The sequence below is a fragment of the Schistocerca serialis genome, chromosome 5 (genome assembly GCF_023864345.2).
Source record: "Schistocerca serialis cubense isolate TAMUIC-IGC-003099 chromosome 5, iqSchSeri2.2, whole genome shotgun sequence".
Taxonomy (NCBI): domain Eukaryota; kingdom Metazoa; phylum Arthropoda; class Insecta; order Orthoptera; family Acrididae; genus Schistocerca; species Schistocerca serialis.
In genome coordinates this window covers 232,797,895-232,814,390 of record NC_064642.1, presented here as the reverse complement: position 1 = coordinate 232,814,390, position 16,496 = coordinate 232,797,895, and the positions used below count along the sequence as shown (strand labels likewise).

Genomic DNA, 16,496 nt, shown 5'->3' with positions numbered 1-16,496 from the left:
AAATTTACGTTCCTAGCTTTCGGAACAAATGTTCCTTCATCAGGGAGGAGAGAGGGGAAAGAAAGAGAAGAAGGGAAAGTAGATTCAGTTACTCACAACCCAGGTCATGAAGCAACAGGGAAAGGAAAACAGGGAGGGTAGCAAGGATGGAGGCATGGTTGTCAGAGGGAAGCCAAAGATATTCTACTGTAAGTACTGTGCCAGCTTCAAACCAAAGAGGATGCATACAGAAGCAAAGGGGTATATAGTACAAAGATAAACACAACTATGTAGGATGAAAAGATGCGTTAATGTCTAAAGAGGAAAGGGAAAGAGGAGAAGACTGAAGAGTAAATGGGAGTGAGATGGTTTAACGTAGGAGCTCCAGCGTTGGGTGTGTTATGGAGACCCTTAGGCAGATAGCATTCAGGTCTGGAAAGAAAGACAAAGTGCACTCGATTTATCTGCCGGAGGGCATCATCTGAGATGTGGAAGCGGCCTTGCCTGATGATATCAAACATGCTGGATACAGTTGTGTGCAAGTTGTGGCTCACATCGGTATCAATGATGCATGTCACTCGGGTTCTGAGGCCATCCTCATTGATACAGGTGGCTGGCAGAGATGGTGAAGACTGCCGGTATTGTGTGTGTATGGAAGCGGAGCTCACAATTTGTTCTCAGAACTGATCTGGGTCCTTAGATTTGGAGACTTGTGGAGGGTCTCAACCAAAGGCTTTGTTGACTCCGTGAAGTCTCGGTTGCAGATTTCTAGACCTGCTTATATTAAATGGGGATTTGTAAGACTCCCCTTGATAGGTCAGGGGTGCACTACACAAAGGAAGCAGCTACTTGAGTAGCAGAGTGCACATGAGAGTTTTTTAGGCCAGATGGTAGTCAGAGGTGTTCTGATGAATAATTGCCAGTTGATATGCAGTGAGGGAAGTCAGCCAGCATTAAGAATAAAGACACTTTGACTGTCAAAATTTTATCAGTAAACTGTAGAAGTATTCCTAATAAAGTATCTGGATTTACTGGCCTCCAGGAAAGTTCACACACTCAGATTATTTTTGGGACCAAGACCTGCTGAAACCTGAAGTGGAAACTTCTGAAATATTTAGCGAGTCATGGAACATATATCGGAAAGACAGATTAGAGGCCATAAGAGGGTGAGTGTTCATTGCAGTTGATAAAAGTATTGCTTCTATTGAGGTCAAAGTTGAGTGTGACAGTGAAGTTATCTGGTCATGTATAACAGCTGTAGATGAAATCAAGTTAATTGTTGGATATTTTTACCAGCCATCTGATTCTGCTGTAACAGTCGTAGAGTCAATCAAAGAAAGACTATGGTCAGTAGTGCATAAATATCCAGATCATGCAATTCTACTTTGAGGCAACTTTACCGTACTGGGTGTAGACTGGGATGACTGTGGATACATTTCAGGGGTACAGACAGGCAGTCATGCAAAAAACAGGGTGTGCATAAAGTCTGGGGACACTTTCAATTATTTATTGCACAAGAACCAAACATTGTACAGATATCATACATATTTCATTTTGAAGAGAAACTCTGAAAGTTTTTTTCATGGATACCATGACAGCATAGTTTGGTAATCTGCTGATAGACAGCGGTAGTCGCAAACATGGGGAGTTCAGGTGCGCAGCGAGCTTTATGTGTGTTGGAGTTGGAAAAAACAAGTGTGCTACAGCTGTTCAATGGATATTTACAACCAAGTATGGTAAGAAGCCACCAACAAGGTAGGCCATTTACCACTGGTACAACAAATTCATTGTATTGGGTTGCTTGTGCCCAGCAACACACAGGAAGCTCACTCCATGCCTGAACTCTCCATGTTTGGGACTAGCGCTGACTATCGGCAAATTACCAAACTATGCTGTGGCAGTGTACATGCAAAAAACTTTCAGAGTTTCTCTTCAAAATGACATATGTGTGATATCTGTACAATGTTTGATTCTTGTGCAATAAATAATTGAAAGTGTTCCTGGACTTTATGTACACCCTGTACTTTTGAATATGTTTTCTGTAGATGGCCTTGAGTAGCTAGCTCGGCAACCCACACGCTACAAATTGGCGGATCTCATCAACAATTTCATTATAGAAACAGGGATTAATGTTCATGATGTCAGTGCAGTTGTTAGCATCTCTTAGACAGTGAATTGACATCACTTAGTCCATTAAGATGGATGTAAAGGAATTGTGGACAAAGTTTAAGCAGATTGTAAACTGTGGTCTGGAGAGTTATGTGCCTAGTAAATGGATAAAGGATGAAAAAGATCCTTCATGATTTAATAACAAAATTCGGAACATGCTAAGGAAACAGAGGCTGTTACTCTCTGGTTCAAAAGAGAATGCGCAAATGACAACAAGCAAAGGTTAGTAGAGATTGTTGTATCTGTGAAAAGATCTATGCACAAAGCATATGACAACCAGCACTATTGCACCTTAGTGAAAGATCTGGCAGAGAACCTGAGAAAATTCTGGTCTTACGTAAAATCGCTAAGCGGGTTTAAGGCTTCCATGCAGTTCCTTGATGACCAGTTTGGTGTGGCAACTGAAGATAGCAAAATGAAAGCTGAAGTTTTAAATTTCATGTCCAGGAAATCATTCAGACAGCAGAATTGTGCAAACATACTATCATTTAACCATCGGTCAGACTCCCTTATGGATGACATAGTAATAAGCTTCTCTGGTCTAGAAAACAAGTGAAAGACTTGAAAGCAAATAAATCATCAGGTCTGGATGGGATCCCAGTTCAGTTTTACAAAGAGTACTTATCTAATCTGCATTTATCATGAATCTCTTTCCCAGCACAAAGTCCCAAGTGACAGGAAGAAAGTGGAGGTGACTCCAGTATATAAGAAGGGTAAAAGAATGGACCCACAAAATTGCAGGCCGATATCCCTAACTTCGATTTGCTGCAGAATCCTTGAACATATTCTCAGTTCAGATGTAGTAAATTTTGTTGAGACTTACGTCCACGAATCAGCGTGGTTGTAGGAAGCATTGCTCGTGCAAAACTCAGCTTGCCCTTTTCTCACATGATATAGTGTAAACTATGGATGAAAGGCAACAGGTTGATTCCATATTTCTAGGTTTCTGGAAAGCATTTGATACGGTGTCCCATTACAGGCTGCTTAAGAAGGTACGAGCATATGGAATAAATTCACAACTATGTGAGTGGCTCGAAGACTTTTTAAGTAATAAACCTTGATGACGAGTGTTCATCAGAGACTAGGGTATCAGAAGGAGTGCCCAGGGAGGTGTGATAGGACCACTGTTGCTCTTCATATACATGAATGATTTGTCAGACAGCGTGGGCGGCAATCTTTGGTTGTTTCCTGATGATGCTGTGGTGTACAGTAATATGCCAAAGTTGGGTGACTGTAGGAAGAAACAAGATGGCTTAGACAAAATTTCTAGTTGGAGTGATGATGGCAGTTAGCTCTAATTGTGGAAAAATGTAAGTTAATGCAGATGATTGGGAAGAACTAACCTATAATTTTCAGATACAGTATTACTAGCGTCCTGCTTGACACAGTCAAGTTGCTTAAATATTTGGGTGTAACACTGTGAAGCAGTATAAAATGGAACAAGCATATGAGGACTGTAATAGGGAAGGTAAATGGTCAACTTTGGTTTACTGGGAGAATTTTAGGAAAGAGTGGTATGCGTGTAAAGGAGACAACATATAGGACTCTTGTGCGACCTATTCTTGAACACTGCTCAGGAGTATGATTGAAGGAAGACTCTGAAGCACTTCACAGATGGGCTGCTGGATTTATTACCAGTAGGATCAAACAACAAATAAGTGTTACGGAGATGCTTGAGGAAGTCAAATAGGAATCCCTGGAAGGAAGGCAACATTCTTTTTGAGGAACACTAATGAGAACATTTAGAGAACTGGAATTTGGAGCTGACTGCCAAACAATTCTACTGCCGCCAACATACATTGCATGTAAGGATGATGAAGATAAGATTCGAGAAATTAAGGCTCATATGGAGACATGTAGATAGTCATTTTTCCTTCATTCTGTTTGTGAGTGGAACAGTAAAGGAAATGACTAGTAGGGGTACAGGGTACCCTCTGCCATGTACTGTACATTGGCTTGCAGAGTATGTATGTAGATGTAGTTTTATTGTCCTAATAGGAGATAATTTCTTGCATGCTGATCCTGGTCACTTCTGTTTCAAATCACTGAGCACCTGACTCAGTAACATTACATGTTAAGAGCCAGTAACTATAACACATTTTTCTGAAAATCATGATGACACCCTGTGATTCCCAAAGAAACAGGTGCCATCTCTTCTACCATCAACAAAACAGTTCTGGTTTTTCAGTGCCATATCTCCTTTGCCAGTCTTAGTGCAGAGGTACTGGGCTCTTATTGTAGACAATGGAGGTTCATTTCCCCATCTGGGCTATGGGTTTAGGTTGCTTGGATTCTCTAAAGCGCTTAAAGCTAATGCCAGGATGGTCCTGCATTATGTCAATGGAGTGTAAAGCCCTAATCTTTCCTTGTTCCTCTTTTGCCAACCTGTAGGTTGTTTGGCTACAGAAGATTAGTGACAGTTAATGCAGACTTTGCTCAGCTGCTTTGCATGTCTTCCATGACAAGTCTCATAACATGATTTTATTTACATTCCTGAGACAATGTCTCAGTATTGCTGAATTTCTAGCTGACTAATTTTAGTCATTACGAATCAGATACTTCTGCATTGTAACAGTGATATTCGCACTGTTGAGAGTTATCTGTCACCAAATGAAGTATAACATTTTGTCTCCACTCTGTTATAAGAGCACAAACCTTTACTGTCCATGAGTAGTGCTTTTACCACTGCTGTGGTATAACTGTGATTTTTTTTTTAGTACCTGTGCTTCACTCTTTTAGTTTAGCTCACCTTCATACTTTGCTGGCCTAGCACACCTACTATAAAAACATGCCAAACAGTAACTAAATCACTGCCTGTGAGTCGAGGTATTACAAATTATGCCATTCGCTAAGCAGAGTGTGTGCCATACATTAAGCTGCCTGACAGGTTAAAACTGTGTGGTAAATCAGTATTTAAATTCAGACTGGAAGATGATGCTGTCAGAAAGTAGGCATACTCTCACTGTTTTTCCCTCTCTAACATATTACAGCAACACATGCTAGGTCAACACTTCATTGAGGAAGAAAGTGTTCGTTGCTCAGAATGGTGTAATAAGGCTAACAACAGCTGCACAGTACATTCACTGTCCTATGTAGTTTGTTGTTAATAATTGACTGCAGTGTGAAAACATTCATACAGACAATACCAGATGGAGGAATGACTTACGCTAACCTTCACTAAACCTTAATGTGGCAACGAAAGGATTGAAGTATTCAGCTACAAAAATCACTGAATACTTTCTCAGGGAAGGATCTTCATGTAAAAGACAATCCTGTAAATGGTCAGCACGTTGCCATATTTTTCTCTGTGAAAGTGTATCTCGTTGTAAACTAACTGACACATTCCACATTATAATGATAAATTCATGTTATTGTCCATAAAACATACAAATAAGTGACTAAGTAAATAATTGCAATGAAATGAAATATATTTTCATGAATTTAATTCTTTAAGTGCTATATAGATTTTTAATTTTAAAGCCTTTTATTTTTTATTTTTAGATACAATTCCTCACTGGACATCAAGGAACTGCCAGATGCGAACGCTTTATGTGAACTTTCAGGATCTTGACTGGAAGGTGTGTAAGACATCTACAGGTTGAAGTAGTGTATTGCCAACATATGATGATGATGATGTGAACTTACACCAATCAAACTTGTTGCAGGATTGGATAATTGCCCCAAATGGTTACCATGCCTGGTATTGCAGTGGTGAATGTAACTTTCCTCTGAATGCACACATGAATGCCACAAACCATGCAATTGTGCAGACCTTGGTTCACCTGATGTACCCAACACATGTTCCAAAGCCGTGCTGTGCCCCTGCGAAGCTCGGTCCAGTGCACTTGCTGTATTATCTTGACAAATTAGTCACACTCAAAAAATTCAAGAACATGGTTGTGAAGAGCTGTGGCTGTCACTAACTGTGTGTGTACTCTATTCATGATCACTGTGTTGCACTTTCTTTCATTGTAAATATACCATCGTTCATGAATGTGTACTTGTGAACTTCATGGTGAAATATATTGTGCAGTGTTTTTTAAGCTAGTTTTGATAAGTAATTATATAACCAATATTTTTTTAACTTCACAGACAATAAGAAGTGATAATTAGCAATTTTTATCAGCTATAACTCTATGTAAATATCTAGAACATATTTAGAAAATATACATTACTGTTTTAGGAACTTTTACCATGGTTTATCTTTTTTTTTTTTACACACTGATGAGACAAAACATTATGACCACCTGCTTAATAGCATGTTAGTCCACTTTTGGAATGAAATACAGCACTGATCCTGTGTGGCAAAGATTTAACAAATCCTTGATGGATTTCCAGAGGTAGGTGGCACCAGACATCTATGCACAGATCATGCAGTTCCCATAAATTACAGATGGTGGTTTGCGGGTAAGGAACTGGTGCCCAATAGCATCCCACAAGTTCCACTGGGTTTAGGTCAGGAAATTCTGTAGCCAATACACCAATGTGAGTTCACTGCCATGCTTCTCAAACCACTGTAGCACAATTACAGCCTTGCGATGGGCTGTTATTGTGCTGGAAGATGTCATCAGTGTTGAAGAAGACATGAAGCATGAAGGTTCTCAACAATAATGTTCATGTATTCTGCAGCTTTCATGGTGCCTTCGAATACCATCACAGGCTCAATGGAAGCCCAGTTGAACATCCCCCATAGCGTAATACTGCCTCCACTGGTCTGCATCAGTGATGCTGGGCATGTTTCGAGCAGCCTTTCATCTGTATTACCATGTATTGAGTTATAACCACCTGCCTGGTGAACAAATTTCATTGATCCATGGTCCAGTCTCAGTGATCCCATGGTGACTACAGTCTTAATTGACAATATTGGTTTAACAATACAGGAATGCACATTTGTCTGTTGTGGATCCCTAATTCAACAATGTGCACTTTATGGTGTGCTCTGAAACCCTTGTGCCTGCACCAGCATTGTACTCTCTCATCAGATTTGCCACAGATCACTGCGTATTCTGCTTTACAGAGCAGGCAAGTCTTCGGCCTCCATGTTCCATGATGAGGCATTAAATATCTCGTTACGTACTCGCGGCTTCCCCATCCTTCAACCACTTTGCATAGATGCTCATGACAGCAGCAAGCAAAGACAGTTTGCTGCGGAATCCTTGGACATATTCTTAGTTCAAATATAACAAATTTTCTTGAGACTGAGAAGCTCACATCTACAAATTAGCACAGTTTTGGAAAGTGTAGCTCATGTGAAACTTAGCTTGCCCTTCCTGCAGTTGATATACTGTGAACTGTGTGTGAAGGGTAACAGGCAGATTACATATTTATAGGTTTCCAGAAAACATTTGACACCATGCCCCACTGTAGACTGTTGACAAAGGTACGAGCATATGGAATGAGTTCATTGATATATAAGTGGCTCGAAGACTTCTTCAACAGAACCCACTATGTTGTCCTCAAAGGCGAGTGTTCATCAGAGACAAGGTTGGTTGGTTGATTTGGGGGAGGGGACCAAACAGCGAGGTCATCTGTCCCATCCTATTACGGAAGGAAGTCGGCTGTGCCCTTTCAAGTGAACCATCCCAGCATTTGCCTTAAGTGATTTAGGGAAACCATAGAAAACCTAAGTCAGGATGGCCAGGCACAAGTTTGAACCATTGTCCTCTCGAGTGCGAGTCCAGTGTGCTGTTCACTGCACTACCTTGCTCAGTCAGAGACAAGGGTATCACAAGAGTGCACCAGGGAAGTTGATAGCACCTCTGTTAATTTCTATATGTATGCAAATGATCTGGCAGCAAGGGGGGGCAGAAAACTGTGGTTTTTGGTGATGATGCTGTGGTCTATGAAGGTGTTGGAAGTTGGGTGACTATAGGAAGATACAAAATGACTTAGACAAAATTTCTAGCTGGTGCGATGAATGGTAGCTAGCTTTAAATGTGGAAGAATGTAAGTTAATGTCGATGAGTAGGAAGAACAAACCTGTAATGTTCAGAAAAAGTATTACTAGTGTTCTAATCAACGCAGTCAATTCATTTAAATATCTGGGCACAATGTTGTAAAGCAATATGAAATGGAACAAGCATGTACGAAATGTGGTAGGGAAAGCAAATGGTCAACTTTGGTTTATTGGGAGAATTTTAGGAAAGAGTGGTTCACCTGTAAAGGAGATCATATAAAGGACACTAATGCAATATACTCTTGACCACTTTTAGAGTGTTTACGATCTGTACCAGGTTGGATTGAAGGAAGACATTTAAGCATTTCTGAGGTGGGCTGCTGGATAAATGAGAATCCATGGAGGGAAAAGGACATTCTTTTTGAAGAGCACTATTCCAAAAATTTTGAGAACTTGCATTTGAGCCTGACTGAAGAGCAATTCTGCTACCTCCAACATACACTTAGTATAATGACAACAAAGATAAGGTATGAGACAGACAGTTGTTTTTCCCTCATTCTGTTTGTGAGTGGAACAGGAAAGGAAATGAATAGTAGTTGTACAGGGTACCCCCCCCCCCCCACCAGGCACTGTATGGTGGCTTGTAGATTGTGTCTGTAGAAGTAGATGTAATATGGCCAACCAAGTTTCCTGTTCCAAGACCCTTGTTCTCAGGTGCCAAGCAATAACAAACTGCCCATGTCAGTTGGTTATGTTAGTGGATTTCACCATTTAATGCCCCATCATCAGTGAAATGATTCCTCATTTATCTCTGCTCTGCTTATAAACTTCCCTTACTGCATTAGTACCTGCAACATCCTCAGCATGTAGTCTTGTGGTGGGCAGTGCTCATAATGTTTCTGTCTTACCAGTGTAAATTCTTTTGAAAAGGTTAAAAGCAACAGTATTAAGATGAGTAAAGATAATCAGGAAGAGCAGAGTGACAAAGCATGACTGCATGACTTGTATACTGTAACTATAGGAAAGACAGATGCTGCTGGTTACTCAAGAATTTAAAGATTCCTTTGAAGAAAACATGGCAGCTGTATGAAAATCCTCTGATGACAAAATGGTACCAGTCACAGGAGAAAAGGCAGAAAGGTGAAAGGAATATGCAGAGTGGGTGTATGAAGGAAAGAAAGAGAAAGTAGCTGATGATGAGTTAAGTGATTTGATACTGAGAAAAGCATTTCATGGCAGTAAAAGATGTAAATTGTTATAAGATACTTGGAGTACAGGACATTCCTTCAAAATTTTTGACGCTGTGGTGAATCAACCATTGCAAAATTCTTCCATGTGGTATGCAAAATATATGAGGTAGGCAAAATAATATGTGACATTCAAACAAAGTGTAACCCTGTACCAAAGAAGGGAGCTGTTAACATGTATGAGCATTACTGAACATCAGTTTAATAAGCCATGGTTCCAAAATACTAATATGGATTAACTATGGAAGAATGAAACGATTAGCAGAAGCTGTTTTTTTTTTTTTTTTTTTTTTTTTTTTTTTTTTTTTTTTTTTTTTTTTTAAAAAAAAGAGATTAGTTTGGGTAACACAGGCTCTATGACCGAGGGTGTCTGCAGAAATTTTCCAGGGAGGATGGGGCCAAGGCTCTAAAATTGTCATTTTTTATATCAATGACTTGGTCACTTTCAAGATCTGTTATTCCATAAGAACTACATTTTATAGGGGACACAAAAAAACTTATATCACAGAAAACTTATGATTGTTCGCTAAATATATGAGTAAAGACTCTGTACTTCAGGTTCTGGAGGGAGGGAGGGAGGGGGGAGAAGGGGGGGGGAGAGAGCAAGTGCCCCCTCTTGTAGATGTGCATGCCTATGACATACCTTGGAAGATCGGTTGAAGAAAGATAAACCCACATCATAGATTTGCAGATGTAGGACAAACTTTTGACAATTCTGACTGGAGCACACTCTTTGAGATTATGAAGTTATGAAGTATAAAAACAGGGAACAAAAAAGTTCTCTAAAATTTGCACAAAAATCGAATTGGCAGAGCTGCAGAACATGAAAATGAGTAATTAAACGGTTGTAGCTTATCCATTATATTGCTACATTTGTGGACATAGCAATCAGTTAAGGAAACCAAGGAAAAATATGGCAAGAGATGTGAAGTTCAGAGAAAAAAAAGAAGGAAAAATCTTTGAGATTTGCCTTTAATGCTGTAATTCTGTCAGAGACAGCAAAAGACTAGGAAAATCAGTTGAACAGGATTGATAGTGCCTTGAAAAACAGGTTATAAAATGAACTGATGATAATGAAGAAAGAATAGTGGAGGACAGTCAAATTATGCCAGGAAATGCTGTAGGAATATGTTTAGGAAACGAGATGCCAAACTGAGTAGGCAAATTCACCTATTTGGGCAGAAAAACAGTGACAGTGCCAGAAGTACAGTGTGTTTCAGAAGTGTATGGGCAAAGCAGGGAAAAACTTTTTTGAAAATGAAAAATATGTTAAAATTCAAGTGTTAGGTATTTTAGGGTGTTTTTGTCTGGAGCATAGCATTACATGTTGTGGTCTTCAGTCAAAAGACTGGTTTGATGCAGGTCTCTAAGCTAATCTGCCTGTGCAATTCCCTTCTTCTCTGCATAACTATGGCAATCTGCTTATGGAAATGAAACATGGACAATGAACAGTAGAAACATGAAGATAACAAAATTTTTTGATGTGGCGCCACAGAAGAATGCTGAAAATTAGAAGAGATACTATATGTAAATGGGAAGAAATGAGGTTTTATGGGATAAGTAGAGAAAAAGAAGGGACAGATTAGTAGGACATGTCCTGAAGCATCCAGAGTTAGGTAATTTGATAGCAGAGCAAAGTGTGGGGGGTAACAATAGTAAACAGATAATAGAACGTAAATACCATAAGCAGGTTCGAGTGGATGTAGGGCACTGTAGCTTTTCGGGGATGAAGATGCTTACACTAAATAGACTAGTGTAGAGAGCGGTATCAAAGCAACAATTGACTGAAGACTACAAAACCACCACCTCTAAGTAATGCTGAACAGATTAGTAAGTTATAATTTCTTGGGTGAGTTGCAAAACTATACATTTGTAGAAACATTTATTTTTAGATACTTTCATTGCAACCAGAATTACTCTCTTTGAAAATAGTGAAGTTGGGGCAAGTAAACATATCTGTCTTCTTTTTATTAATTTTTGTCCTGCATAATAAATTTGGGGTAACTTCTCACATATACAAAGAGGCACTCAGGCCACAAAATGGTAATTGGAATAATGTATGTAGTCACACAAATACATCACTTGCAGACTTCTATTTGAGCAGTTGGGAATGCTAACAACTATCTCTTGGCATATTTATTCGCTGATTAAATTTGTTGTCAACAATCAGTTTCAGTGTGAGAATAACAGAGATATTGGAAAGTCATGAATATGTTCAGGTTTGTTTGATCTACAGAAGAGAATTACAGAAGGTCAGAAAAACAGCTAGCAGACACTTGAAGATAGGCACCAGCCACCCCGTGGTTGCCAATTTACAAAGTTTCAGAAACCAGTATTAAATGAAGAATGTAGGAATGTAGTACAAACCCCAATATTCTGCTTTTGCAGAGTTTGCATAGACAAGATTGGATTAATAACAATGAACACAGAGGCTTTATGGTTGGTTGGTTGGTTTGGGGAAGGAAACCAGACAGCATGGTCATCAGTCTCATCGGATTAGGGAAGGATTGGGAAGGAAGTCGGCCGTGCCCTTTCAGAGGAACCATCCCGGCATTTGCCTGGAGTGATTTTAGGGAAATCACGGAAAACCTAAATCAGGATGGCCGGACGCGGGATTGAACCGTCGTCCTCCCGAATGCGAGTCCAGTGTCTAACCACTGCGCCACCCCGCTCGGTACAGAGGCTTTATGCAGTAGGCTCCTGCGGTCCATGTGTAAATGAAATGGGGAGTGCTCCTAATATGTGGTACAATGGAAACTATTCTTTGCATTGCAGCTCATAGTGATTTGCAAAGTATAGATACAGTTGTAGAATAGAAGGAATTGCCCAGAAGAAATGATTTCAGATTAGACTTACATTTGCTTTGCTACTTTTCAGACATTGTGGGCTATCAGGCAAATGCTCAGAGAATTTTGTGGCTGCATTGTGAACTCCTTTAGAAGCCACTGACATCTGTAGTAATGAGTAATGATGGTAACATTATTTTCCAGTAAGTAGATGATGATAACATTATTTTCCAGTAAGTAGATGATGATGATGGTCGGTTTCTTGGGCACTCAACTGCACCTGTACAAAGTCCCAATTTTTACACAGTCCAATTTTTACACAATCCACTCTAGCCATTGTCACAAATGACAATGATGATGATGATGAAATAATGAGGACAACACAAACACCCAGTCCCTGGGCAGAGAAAATCCCCAACCCGGCCGAGAATCGAACCCAGGACCCCGTGGTCCAGAGAAAGCAACGCTATCCACTAGGCCACGAGCTGTGGACCAATAAGTTGATGGAAATAAAATGTGTGACTGACAAAGTGTTTTCAAACGTGCATTAAAACTGTTTCTCATCTACAACTCCTTCCATAATCTAGAGGAATCGTAGAGCGGAAATAAGTAGTCAATGCAGACTTCTAAAGCAATATGATAGTGTCTGTGGAACATTTGACTAGTCCCTAATAACTCCCCCCGGCAATCCTCAAATGTGAAGAAATGATGCCTACAGTTTTTCTTGTGCCAGAGTCGGGAGTATGGCAGGTAAGTACTATAATTCACAGTCTTCCAACAGAACTGTATTCTTACTCATTTCATCTATTTCCCTTGGCAGTCTTGACCACTTCCTTGCATTTAATGAGCCAAGATTATTCAGCCAACAGTTCTAAAATATTCATAATACCAGTGCCAGTGTTTTACCTGGCCATGACATCAAATGTTGACAATAAAATGTACTGATAACTTAAGTACAGACCATAGCAAAAAAGTATTGTACGACATAATCATAAGTAATGGCTCAATCAGTGTGTTTAGAGAGAAATTATGGGAAGAATGCTGGGGAGAAGTTTGTAAAGCATTGAGTGTTGATGGTAAATTTAGCTCTTTGTTAAACATATTTCTGCAGCATGTTGAGTCTTATCTTCATGTAAAACAAATATGGGTACAGTTTAATAGAAGTAAGGGTGGATGGATAACCTGAGATTAAAGTATCTTTTGTCAGGAAGAGAGAGCTCTAACTAATTCAGAGCTTAAGCTCCATTAGCATAAGTATTGTCAAATACTCAAATCTGCTGTTAAAATAAGCAAAAGTCATGCACTATGCTCAAACGACCAAATGGAGTCTGAAACCTGTTTGGTCAAATTGAAACAACTAATAGTGGGTCTACACCAGTTATATTGAGGTAGGCAACCAATTGTTGGAAATGTGTTATGGATTACATAGCGTACACCACATAACAAGAGTGCATCTCTTGTTCAAAGTGACAACCACCAGTCTCAATGTATGCCTGGCAACAGCACATGGAGTTATGCCACACTCTACCAAAGATCCCTGTTGCCTGTTATAATAGGAGACAGGCAGGTTGGACCCTAGCAAGCAGGTCTTCATCTGTTTCTAGGGGGATTTCATACACCAACATCTTGATGAAACCCCAGAGGGAAAAGTCCAGAGGCATGAGATCTGGCAATCATACTAGCCATGGGACAGGACCTCCTCTTTCAATCCAATGATGTGATGGGGTTATGTGGACACTCAGGTGCTCTTGGTCATTAACACTGAAGTGGTCTGGTGCACCATCATGTTGAAATCACATCCGAGGGGTACAGTCGTCAAAAACTGTGGCGGCTCCTCTCACAGGAATGCCAGATAACGTGGACCAGTTAAACGGGGAGGCAGCAAATAAGGCCCTATTACGTGATCTTGGACAATGTTTGCCTCTATGTTGACCGAGAATCATTGCTGGTGACCACTGATGTGGATGGCATGGGGATTGTTCTCATTCCAGACATTACTGTTGTGGCTGCTGAAAACATCAGGAGTGAATGAGGCCTCATCTGTAAACTATAAAGACTGTATGAAGTTTGGTGCTACAGTACTGTGGGGGATAATCCATTGAGAGAAGTGAACATGGGTCAAAATCCAATGGTCTCACTGCTCACACAGGTTTCACCAGTAGTCTCCACGCTACACCCTTCAAAGTGTGCGTTTTACAGGCAAGCTGACAGTTGGTTATTGCTGCATTGTCAGACATGTGATCCAACACCATCTCCTCAAAGTCTGGTGTCCGTACATGTCTTTGGCGGGAACCTTGGCCAGCTCGCTGTGGCATGAACAAACCTGACTCTCATAAGGTGGCATCCACAGAGGTAAAATTCTTTCAGATAGGATGATGCCAGTTGGGAATGCATCCTCTGTACATTCATGTTGCTTTAAGGGCACTACATCATGCTGCACTGTACATTAAATGCATGTCCATTTTTGACTATGCATTATGCTCTGTACACAGTAACACCGATCACCAAGGACACATCACATCACAAGCTGTCTTGTGCAATGGACACTGTGGATGGTAGTGTGTGTGTGGCACAGGCTAATTTGTTGGTGTGATCATGTGATCATTACATGATACTTGCACTATGAGTAAGTGGGAACAGTATATCTGGTGGTCAGGGTTGTACGCTGTTTATTACCTGCTGGCTGTTCCAACATACAACACACACCCGGGATGTTTGTGACAGTGTGGCAGAACTCCATGAGCCATTGTGATAACATGCATTAAGACTGGCAGCCATCACTTTGAATGATTATTATGAGCTACATTGTTGTTATGAAGTGTACGCTGTGTATGTCTATAGCACAATAAATATACATTTCTGACCATTGCTTCGCTATCTCAATATAATCAGATGTAATCTCACTGCCACCTATTTCAATTTGACCCGAAAGGTTTGAGACACCCTGTATTATACTCCAAGAATAAGGCAAAAGCTATTTGGAACATTTTAAAATAAGAAACTAACAAAATTAATGATCCTATGAAAAGGAGCCCCAGAAAAAGTTCTTGCAGAATGCTGACACTTTTAAATTATTTTCCTGACAGTGGCAGCAAATATTGCACTCATTAAAGATGACCAAATACAGATGCGTTAGATTTGCTTGTACGCATGGCATGTGCTGCTAACAAAAATTAGTTTTGAAAGCATAGTCCCCAAGACAACTAGAAAATTAATCAGGTCACAAAAAAGTAGTAATTCTGCTGGTCATGATGATGTTTCAAGTAGAATATTGAAATATTGTCCTTACTTTATAGGGTTACCTGTAAGTTAATATTTGTAATGATTAGGTGACTAAGCATATTGTCTGACAGTCTTAAATATTATGTAGTAGCATACATCTACAAAACTGTACATATGAAACCACCTCTGATTACAGACATGTCACTCTTTCCAGAATTGTCTGAATTAGTGATCTATGATATAATGACAACTTTCTTGCATGGGCAGAGTCTTACCTTCATAACAGAGAGCTGAGGGTCTAATTAATAGACTGTTTCACAGACATGAAACTAACCTCAGAATGAGGGTACGTAAACAGTAGGTGCAGTGACTTTAAAAAGAATTTTAAAAAATGCAGTGTTTGCTGACGATTTATATTGAACAGAAATTGCCTGCAATGAAGAGACTACGAAAGAAAATTTGCAAGGAAGACAGATGAGGGAGGTGGTTTGGTATGCTGCATTAATAATACTAATAATAATAATAATTACAACATTAGCCGAAGATTAAGACATAGACACAGGACAGCAGAGAGTGAAGAGCTTCCTATTTATATCTGTTCCGATACACTTACACCAAAGAGGAAGATGTATTTGGCAAAAATAAAGACACAAAAGAGTTCACAGCCAAGATATTTTTATCCTAATTTAGTCATTTCCTGGTTTTTTTCATTGTAGGAATTCTTCTCATCCTGCCCTACACATTCTCTTCACACCTCTTCATTTGGTTCTGAAAACTAGTGTTTCTGTCACCTTTTATCTATCTGTATGTCTGCTGCAGTACAGTAAGTAGAAGTCTCTTATTGTGTACACAGAAGTATTGTTTCATGATAAATGTTAATGTGCTCATGGTGATACTAAGCTCAGCAACAGTCTAATAGAAGAAGAACAGCAGCTATTTAAAATAACTTAAGAAGCATAAAGTTCTTTTTCAGAGTTGTGTCTTTCCTGTCAATTTTGTTCTGATAAATTAGCTTGAGTAAGCACAAACATTTAAGGTGGTAAATTATTAATGCTGTTTTTAACAGGTGCTTCATGTTATTGATGTATTTATGACTTGTCTGATATTCCTAAAGGTTCTTGTTAACTGTGGAACCTACAAAACATGATGAGTGAATTAATACAGTGTTTTATGTATTTGTTACATAACTGTGAGAGT

The 16,496-nt window shown here is 39.6% G+C and overlaps 2 protein-coding genes across 4 annotated transcripts in view; one reads left to right on the top strand and one right to left on the bottom strand.

The window, feature by feature from the left end:
* Nucleotides 1-6,334, top strand: part of LOC126481331 (protein 60A) — a 538,305-nt gene extending 531,971 nt beyond the window's left edge. For all 3 annotated transcript variants that reach the window (XM_050105003.1, XM_050105004.1, XM_050105000.1), the window contains exons 5-6: nucleotides 5,650-5,726; nucleotides 5,814-6,334. In XM_050105003.1, coding sequence (XP_049960960.1) covers nucleotides 5,650-5,726; nucleotides 5,814-6,071 — 335 coding nt within the window. In that variant the 3' untranslated portion in view covers nucleotides 6,072-6,334. The remainder of the gene's footprint in view (nucleotides 1-5,649; nucleotides 5,727-5,813) is intronic.
* LOC126481333 (peptidyl-prolyl cis-trans isomerase B-like) overlaps nucleotides 1-16,496 on the bottom strand; it is a 424,329-nt gene that overhangs the window by 346,081 nt on the left and 61,752 nt on the right. The gene's annotated exons all lie outside the window — the stretch shown is intronic.